The 9,645-nt window shown below is 40.3% G+C and overlaps 3 protein-coding genes across 6 annotated transcripts in view; all 3 read left to right on the top strand.

Annotated features, from left to right (window-relative positions):
• The first annotated feature begins 640 nt into the window (after positions 1–640).
• Positions 641–4,183, top strand: tagln3b (transgelin 3b). Of its 2 annotated transcripts, none has more exons than XM_020599946.1 (5): positions 641–902; positions 1,679–1,915; positions 2,628–2,802; positions 2,959–3,061; positions 3,161–4,183. In XM_020599946.1, exons 2-5 carry the CDS (start codon positions 1,736–1,738, stop codon positions 3,300–3,302), a joined length of 600 nt encoding a protein of 199 aa, XP_020455602.1. In that variant the 5' UTR covers positions 641–902; positions 1,679–1,735; the 3' UTR covers positions 3,303–4,183. The 2 variants fall into 2 exon arrangements, with proteins under 2 accessions (XP_020455602.1, XP_020455603.1); XM_020599947.1 differs by lacking the exon at positions 641–902 and adding an exon at positions 1,152–1,504.
• A 1,135-nt stretch (positions 4,184–5,318) lies between these two features.
• On the top strand, positions 5,319–6,945 carry c1qtnf9 (C1q and TNF related 9). Its single transcript, XM_020600042.1, has 3 exons — positions 5,319–5,496; positions 5,605–5,667; positions 6,093–6,945. The coding sequence occupies exons 1-3, from the start codon at positions 5,319–5,321 to the stop codon at positions 6,860–6,862; spliced, it is 1,011 nt and encodes a 336-aa protein (XP_020455698.1). The 3' UTR covers positions 6,863–6,945.
• An 868-nt stretch (positions 6,946–7,813) lies between these two features.
• The window catches only part of spata13 (spermatogenesis associated 13), a 15,621-nt gene continuing 13,789 nt past the window's right edge, over positions 7,814–9,645 (top strand). Inside the window, exons 1-2 of one of the 3 annotated variants that reach the window (XM_020600024.1) lie at positions 7,814–8,129; positions 8,212–8,311. In XM_020600024.1, the coding sequence (XP_020455680.1) occupies positions 8,303–8,311 (9 nt within the window). In that variant the 5' untranslated portion in view covers positions 7,814–8,129; positions 8,212–8,302. Of the gene's footprint in view, positions 8,312–9,645 lie in introns of all 3 variants that reach the window. The other 2 variants (XM_020600025.1, XM_020600023.1) reach the window with 2 other exon arrangements.

Below are 9,645 nucleotides of genomic sequence, written 5' to 3'. Positions count from 1 at the left end.
GTAATTGACCACTAGCTGCACTATGCTCAGTGGGGTGAGACCAACCACTTAAACTCTCAGGTCTGCTTAACTGCAGCTGTGACCTTTAACTCATGGTTGAGCTACAGTATGTAGTTAGTCTTTTTGCATCAAAATTTAGTTCACACAGATTTATGAGAGAACATAGCTTGATAATTGTAATGCAAGCAAAAGAGATGGTGTAAAAGTACATTACATGTGGTGATGTTGCTGCCTTTGGTGCAGTTTTTACATATAGATTTGTTTTATTGTTGCTTAAAATAAGGCCTCCCTTATGAGCCAAAGCAGAACATTTATGCACAACAAAAAAGCAGTTCAAAAAGCAAAAAGAAATGGCTTTTATTACTGAAACTGAAGACACAGCCTGCAATATAGTGGAAAACAGCCAGTCAAAGCAACTGCTGCTTTGACTGGCCAACAATACAACGTAGGCAAACCCACTCTGCTTAAGTACAATTGATCAAGTCGCTCAATTGACCAGTTATGATGAGTTATACCTCAGACTTGGGCTATTTTGTATATCTACTGGGGATTTATGTCCAGTGCTGACTCAGAGTAGAGTTTTAAAGAAATTAAAACCATCTGCTTTTACTCACTGAGGGTCATTTCATGCTGCCTTAACACTGCGCATGCACTACCGTGCCCACTGTCCGGCGGTGGTGTCACGTCGCATCCCGTGTTAAGTCTCGAGGGATACCTAATGGAAGAGCAGGCATATAAAACGAATGCCTCGCCCCTCCCGCACTAAAGTGAGATACAGTCTGGCCCGACGCGCCTTTACTGCGTTTCATGGATGCTTCAGCAGTTCAGCATCCTCAGCCCTGCCCAGCTCAGCGGAGTTAACAGTGTGCCACGGGACCAGTCTGATTGCTCTCTCTTCTTCAGTAAGTGCATGTAGTCTTTCTTTAACACAACCGTTTTCAGTGACTGATATATCGGTTATATTGCCCGGGGCCGATGCGATGTCGCAGCTGGAGTATGAGCTTTGCGCAGTTTGTAAAATGTCCATGTTTTGACAATCCGCAGGCTGCGTGGCAAAGTGGTGTCGTGACGTTAGATGACGGGACTTTTTTTTTTTTTTTTGAAGCAACCAAATTTAAGTTCCAGAAGTGCTCCCTAAAAGACACGCAGTGAAGTCAGTCAACTGATGAATTGACACAATCGTTTTATATGCGACAATATAACATATCACAGGCGCAATATTGAACCGTGGTGAATGCATGTGCTCTGCATGTAAAGAATACATTTGGTAATTTATTTAATTTGCGTCCTCATGACTGGAGGTCATACTTGGACTATTCATCGTATCCAGTGCATCACTCCACAGCATGCCGGAAACAGGCTTAACTGTTACCATAGCAATAAGAGGGCTGGTCCGTGCTCCGGCCAGCTTCCAGGGACCACACCCTTCCCGGCTACATGGGATGCTAACATGGATGAGAGGAGCTGCTAAAGAACAGAAAAACAGTTTTTTTTTCTTTCAGTGGTTTGTGATGGTGCTTTAAGGCTGCACATTTGATTATCAGGACTAATTTAATTAAGTTTAACATAAATTGTAATCTCACTAATACTCTATAACAGATAGGAACATTATCGTGTTTTTACATTTTTGTAATGGGTTGCATGGTAATTAGTCTCATGTACTCTTTGTTCACTTCAGAATTACCATAGGCTACTCTACATATAGTATTAGCTACTAGAGTGTTGGAAAGCTGCCATGGCGAACAGAGGGCCCAGCTATGGATTGAGTAAAGAGGTGCAGGAGAAAATCGACCAGAAGTATGACCCAGACCTGGAGCAGAGGTTGGTGGACTGGATAGTGGCACAGTGTGGAGGAAACCTGGAGAAGCCGCAGCCAGGCAAACAGAACTTCCAGAAATGGCTAATGGATGGAACAGTGAGTAGCTGCTGGACCTGTACTTAAAATAGATGTTATCATTGAATTATTAAAGCTGTCTCATAATACATTTACCAGCTCTGTCAGATTTAGACACTGTGAATTTAAAAAAGGATCAAATAAACTACCAGAATTATATAGCTAGTCATTTAAAATGGTTTGAGGAAATAACAGTATATTGATCTAAATTTGCAGTAATTGGAATGTTTTATACCCTTGACATGGTCAATAAAATATATATTGATTGCAAAGTATCTGAAATTTGTGATTGGCTCCTCACCAAAAAGAAAATAGCACCAAAACAACTAATTAAAGCCCTGTTATAAAATGTACCCTGCATGGTGCTGTAATATCTACTCGCATGATGGGCCCGGTGACTCTAATGTTAAAAAGTAATTCATAGAAATCTATCACAGATGGGTAAGAGACATCCATTTGTAAGCTAGCAATTAACTCATCAGACAGAAATTAAATGTAGCCATAAGTATTCCTATTCATATTGTATTTTCATTACCAAAGTGATGCTTTTTTGTCAAATAGAAACACCGTCAGCTTATAAATAACTCCAAATGCATTTTTGTTCCTCTTCTCTAGAGATATTACAACAGGAAATGTCTTAAAATATTAGTTTAAAAAAGACACCTAAGAGTTTTGGTATGGTTAATGTATCGGTTTTATTTGAGCAAGCCAGTTTTCTGCCCCCTTTTCTCAGATCCTCTGTAGACTCATCAACGCCCTTTATCCAAGAGGGAAGGAGCCCATCAAGAAGATTCCAGATACGCAGATGGCCTTTAAACAAATGGAGAAGATTTCTCAGTTTCTTCAAGCAGCAGAAGCTTATGGAGTCACAACCACTGACATCTTTCAAACTGTGGACCTCTGGGAAGGTAAATGTGTCTAAACAGAGATGGTGCTTGCAGTTTTGCATCTTATATTTTGTGTTCCATTTATTGCTAGACTTACATATCTTAATTAATACCAGTTTTTGCAAGCAGCTGCCTTAATATGTGTAAAATAAAACTGTCCTGTTCCTCTGGCCGTAGGAAGGGACATGGCAGCAGTGCAAAGGACCCTAATGGCTCTGGGAAGTGTGGCTGTCACTAAGGATGATGGTCATTATAGAGGTGACCGTGACTGGTTCCACAGGTAAAGAGAAAGATAAATGTAACATAAGAGTATCATACTCTTCATAACTGCATGCCCTTTTTTTCTTTATCTTAGCTTTTAACTGTTTTATGTGTGTAGGAAAGCCCAGGGGCATCGACGAGAGTTCAGTGAAGAGCAGCTACGCCAAGGCCAGAGTTTAATCGGCCTCCAGATGGGCAGTAACCGCGGGGCTTCCCAAGCTGGTATGACAGGCTATGGTATGCACCGTCAGATCATGTAGACCACTTAGTACCTAACCTGCTCCTAATTCCTGACCTTATTTTCTACTAATATCGCAAATGTTGTAGCCACCAAACTTTCCTATCTGCTGTAGCACCTGCTATGTTAACCTCAACTTCCCTGGAACTGCTGCTTTTCCCAGACAGTGTTGTCTATTTAAAATGATGTCAATCTCCTTCTTCAAGCTCTCTCCTTAATCTTATTTTCCCTTTTGTCAGTGCTGTTCCTGCCCTGTGGTTGACTCTGTTTCCTTAGTCTCAATGTCCAAATGATTACTTAATGTGGACCTTAGTCATTCAACATCAATTTAGGCTAACAGAGAACTAAAGATTAAACTCTCTATACAAAACTAGCCAGTGTTACATACATTTGAAATCTGAAATACTACACTGTTACAGCATGTTGTATACTTTTGACTTGTATATATTGATTTTTTTAAATTTATTTATATTTATCATCTGTGGCTGTTTTAGGAGGGTCTGTTACTGTATAATTATTTAGCCTTAAACCTAATGGAACTCAATGGCCAATGTCTGCTGGATCTGCTGTGACCAAATCGACGCCGTGTTGTGCCTGATTATGGGACTACAGAGAGATGGGTCCTGATATACTGGCCTCTAGTTCTCAATGAGTTTCATTCCTTCTGAGCAATTTCTTTGTTATTTGTTACTGTAGATTACATTTTTGTCCATAATGTGTCCATTTTGTGTCAAAGAAGGTAAAATGCACAATCAAATGTCAGTGAAAGTTTCAATTCTGGTGCCAGATAAAGACATTGCCTGAATGTGTGCTGTTATATGTTGTCATGTTCATATTTTTAAATACATATATGTCCAGAGGCTTGTGAGAATATCATTATTATAAATAAAGTATGTGAACATATATTCGTGTCTGTTTAACACACAAGCTGAGTATACATACTGTAGTGAGAACTGGCAAGGTATAAAGTATATGCAGTGTTGGGTGTGTGCGTCTTTTTTTTCTTATCTTGGTTGTATGTTCCAGCTCCTCCCTTGAGCCTATCGCTCCTGTCTCTTCGTACTGTACACAGTGTAACAGGGACAGAAAGGGAAGCAGCATGGCAGAATGATCAAGCCTGTGTGCCAGCAAAACTTTGCCATGCTGAGTGAACTTGAGTGAAATATTAAACTACCTGCTCCAGTCACACAGTTTAATAGCTTATCTAACATTTGAAAAAAAAATGAAGAGGTTGTGCATCTGTTTCTTTTGCGTAGTTTTTTAAATGATCAGAATGCCTCCTTTGTCACAGGCATTCTAGTGATGTGGGCTTTGGACCACAAAAGGTCACATCTGATGTTGAGCTGGTTTATGGGGTCAGATATTACTGTTGGCATTTTAAACAGCACATATGAGAAAAGCATGCATGAATGAACATTTTAGTATTATTAGAGTCCAGTGATTAAACAGAGCCCATTAAAGTGCTCTAATTGTGTTGTAAGGTGTCTGTTTGTAAGGTTATTGTTTTTATTGCTTTATTAATAAGACATTCTGCCATGGAAATGTGGAGTGACAGCAAGTAATCATTTGCTTAATTGTAATGCCTTGATTTTCTTTTTACTGTATAAGAAGTTTCTTTCCGGTATATGAAATAAACTACATGACCTTTTGTACACCTAGTCCTCACATACACTTAGCCAGCTTCTTATTAGCCTCGGCCAGAGTGGTGATGCATCTAGAAGGGCACAGGTGATATCAATAAGTAAACCAAAAACATAGTCCAGTGAAAGGGCTTTGAGAGGATTGAGGTCATTCTTGTCCAAAGTTCTTGTCCAACCTCTGTTTTCTAGGACTAGTGTCTTAGGTGTCTCTTGATCCACTGTGCACTGTGTTTTCAAACAGTTTGAAGACTCACTGTTGCTCTTGTGCATTTGAGTATGACATTTGGTTATTAGGACAACTATGCTCTTGCTTGAACTTCTTCAAATCTAAAATTTATTTATTTATAATTGTGGGATATTCATTCCAGGAGACAGGTGCATCAAGGACAATGTTTCAGATGAGGTTTGGTGTGACCCTTGTGCTTCTTCTACTGGTATTCAGGGGTGTTGCACAGGAAGAAACCCAAGGTAAAGGCTGTGTTTGTGGATACCCTGGAATACCAGGGGACCCTGGGCACAATGGGTCTCCTGGCAGAGATGGGCGAGATGGACTAAGAGGTGACAAAGGTGATCAAGGTAAGTTTAGAAGGTGAAAGTTATTCTTGCCTTTCAGCACATTTTCTTATTTGTATTAAGTGTCATCTTTACAATTTAACATTATCATATATTAATAATTCTTGAAAGGTGAAGTTGGCCCTGTTGGACCAGCAGGCAATGATGGTCACAAGGGAAACAAAGGGGAACCTGGTATGTAGCTTCAGAATAAACTGCCCCACTAAAAAAATAAGGGATTTGTGTTAAAACATCAGCTGTATATTCATTATTTGTACATATTTTAACACAGTTTATTGTTATATTTATTGTAATTTTTCTGACTTTCTGGAATGAGTACAAACAGAATATTAAACATTAAATATAAAAGGATGTGTGGCTGGGTCAGGAGGTAGAACAGATCCCTAAATGGGGGGTTGGTGGTTCGATTCCTGCCATCTCCAGTCCACCTGCCTCAAGTGTTCTTGAGCAAGACAGTGAAACACTAGTTGCTCCCAGTGATGTCACTGGTGTTTGTGTGGGTGAATTGGAAATAGTATAAAGTGCTTTGAGTGCACATCAGTGCATAGAAAAGCGCTCTATAAGTACAAGGCCATTTATTTTCTGGTTGTCATTTACAGGTGCAGTTGGCCCAGCAGGGCTCAAAGGAAAAAGGGGAGATAATGGAGAACGGGGGCCCCCTGGGAAAATGGGGCCTCAAGGAGTCCAAGGGCCCATGGGTTTGAAAGGAAATAAGGGAGAGCTCGGGCTGCCTGGACCCCAGGGTCTCAAAGGGGATTTGGGGCCTCCTGGGCCAGAGGGTCCAAAGGGGGAAATTGGCCTTCAAGGTGACAGAGGCATTCAGGGACCACTGGGAGTCCCTGGAAGGCCAGGCCCCAAGGGGGAAATTGGTGTTCCAGGTCACAAAGGCAGCATTGGATATCGTGGGGACAAGGGAGCCCGAGGAGAGACGGGAGAGAAGGGTGAAAAGGGCGATGCACTTGTTATTCCTAAAAGCGCCTTCTCTGTGGGCCTCACAGCACAAACTAAACTCCCATTAGCCAACATGCCGATCCGGTTTGACAAGATTATTTACAACCAACAAAATCACTATGACCTACAAACAGGAAGATTCACCTGCTCTGTGGCAGGAGCCTATTTCTTTACTTACTACATCACTGTCTTCTCCAGAAATGTTAAAGTGGTTCTCATGAAGAATGGGGAAAAGATCATTCACACCATGGATAACTACCAGAACAGTGAGGACCAAGCAGCAGGGGGTGCTGTGCTGCACCTGAACGTGGGGGATAAGGTGTGGCTGCAGGTAGTTGGAGGAGAGCTCTTCAATGGGCTTTTTGCTGATGAAGATGATGACACCACCTTCTCTGGATTCTTAATCTTTGGGGCTTGATTACTTTATTATGGCTTGTATTAGAAACAGTAAGATAATTTAAATAATAGAAATCAGTCAGCAGAGATCAGCCTGCCTCTAAATTTTAGCTGATCCTATGTTAGACTGTGCAGTGGTGACATTTTCTGAAGTGCAGCACAAATTTGAAGTACTTTACTTGAGTATTTCATTATGATTGTATATGCAAATCATAACAGATTATATAAAAAACTATTCCTTGTCATAGATTAAAGTAGTTCAAAGCTGTTCAGTCTCTTTACACATTGATGCTTTAGTGACAGTATCCCAATAAGGACATTTAGACAGTAATACAACACTCAGAGGAAAAAAATTTTTCTGCTTTATGCGTAGTTTTCTTTTTGATCCTTTAAGTACATTTTCCTGATAATACCTTCTATGGTTTTACTTTAGCGATATTGGAATGCAGGACCTTTATTTAAGTCTTGTACACCTTTGTACTTATACTTTAATTAAAAATATCAAAATTTTCTCCCACTACTTGCATCATTGTGTGTTCATTATGTGGTTAATCAGTCAAAGTTTTTTCAGGAGACCTCGACCATGTAATGAATGAATGAATAAATAAATATTTTTAAACCTCTGCCTTCTCTTTTTCTTCTTGCCTGATTGATGTTTGACAATGCAAAACAACATTCTCCAAGCCATCCTGTTTTGTCCTATGGTATTTGGGAACGGCCATGCATAACAGAAATAATCTGTCTTTGTATGGTGCGCTCACATGACACGTGGAAGACTGTGCAACGGAAACTGGAAGGTCCAGTATATTTCTTTCTTACTAAGAGCGCAGGAAGTGGTGAGTAGCATTGGCTTTTTTTAATTTTTGATTTCAATGAAGTGTGCTCCATTGTGGGCGTGTACTGACTTTTGATTGGCTGTAAGAGGATTGCTAGGCTGTGGTCAACCAGTAACTTCGATCGTATCCACTCAAAGCCACGCCCCTTTGCAAATACTGCAACAAGTGCACTGAAGATGCTAACCAGCTTGGTCTTCAAAGAAATACATGTTTTAATTGGAAACCTGCGGTATTATGCGCTTTTTTCCCCCGGCACCATTGGAAGATACTACATGATTGAGAGCTTACTCAATGTTGCTGCTTGACTCCCAACAGGTTTAGCCGGTTATCGAATGTGAAATTAAAAACCGCAAAGCTTGCGCAATTTAGTAGAAGTTTATTAGTGAGCTAGCTCAAGTTGCTAGCCAAGTATGTTGAAGGGGTTAGCCAGACATTTGTCAGAAATGCTGCAGGGTAAGTAGTTATTAGAAGCGCTTCTGTTTTGTACTTTGCCAGACATGTTTTTGTGAGAGGATCACGATTCGTTTGACCTCAGAGAAACCAGACGACTTCACCATGACTACACAGCAGAAACCTCAGCTGTGCTGATGTAAGAACAACAGGTCAGGAGGACAACATCAGCGACTATGAGCAAGGTGGGCAAAAGCTTTGGAGTTTAGCATACAGCCAAAATAAGTGGTAACACAATTCATCTAAATTATGTAGTGTTATTCGGGAGTCACATTACAGTTGCACTGATTTCCCCCCTGTGCTCTTGGTTAAAATGGGACCAGAGGGGGTTATCGTCGTGCATTACAGCCGTGGTTGTTATAGTGATGTGGGAGATGCCAGTGTGTGCAGAAGGGGTTGGGAGGCCTGCAGCTACAAAGAACTTTTAGCTGAAGAAAGTTAATTAATGCAGAAATAAATAAGTAGTTTGGCCCAGCTCCTTGTTTTCAGGGACTGTTTCCTTAGCAGCTACATTTCTTCTGTAGTCACCAGCCCCGTTTACTCCCAAGTAATTAATTTGTTTTCATGGATTCCCAAATAGACTTTAATGCTAGAGATAAGTGTGGTGTCATTCAATGTTGGATTCTACTATAATAAACAATTACAATAGGCTGTACTTTTACAATAGGCTACTCTTTCTTTCATACACAGTTGTGTTTTTGTCTATGGGACACTAAATATAACTCCTAGAGCTTTGTTTCTGTATATGACTTAGTTATGCACTTCAGTCTACAGAATAAGCAAAGAAATCTAACTCCAACCAGCTATTGTAGCTGTGATGTCAGTCAATTGAAAAGAGACATTTACATAAAGAAAATGTTGTGCTCGTGATTAAAAAATGCTTTAAGATGTGCAGTATACACTTTCTTGTGTATACACAAACTGATGGAATGATTGTCTGAGTCCCACACTCATAATTGAATGATGATAGAGAAGCCCTTTGATTATTGTTGTACTGCAGTCAGGTTACACTGTTGACTGTTGACAAGGAAGCTTTATACTGTTTTGTCCTCGCTAAGCTTTGTGCACTGTGTGGTGTTAAATTTCTGGTTGTCTGTCTCGCTGGCAGTCCAGTACAGATCAGGTGAGTAAGTGGCTGCCTGTGTCTGAGTGGTGACACTACCTGGTTTGGCCTGTACCTCTACAGTACTTCCCACGCCCTATAGAAAATGTGCTTCTTTCTGCCAGATAAAAAAAAAAAAAAGAGTAACTAGGTCATGGCTAAATATGAGACTTTAACCCGGAAACTGAACCACTGTATGCTTACTTGATGATATAGACAGGTCAGGTTGCAGCGCAGGATATTCTGTACAAACCAGTGCCTTTAAGACTAATAAAAATAATAGGCTGCTAATCATTTGTGATTTTACTTTGGCCTTAGAAGAGATGGTGTATTCCTTATGGATGCTGTTTGGGAACTTTTAGCTTTTTTCTCTTAATTTAACTTAACTTAATTGTCTCTTTTAGCTTTTGTCTCCAC

The sequence above is a fragment of the Monopterus albus genome, unplaced genomic scaffold, assembly GCF_001952655.1.
Source record: "Monopterus albus unplaced genomic scaffold, M_albus_1.0 scaffold44.1, whole genome shotgun sequence".
Taxonomy (NCBI): domain Eukaryota; kingdom Metazoa; phylum Chordata; class Actinopteri; order Synbranchiformes; family Synbranchidae; genus Monopterus; species Monopterus albus.
The sequence above is the reverse complement of the archived record's forward strand: the minus strand, read 5'-3'. Positions and strand labels throughout refer to the sequence as shown.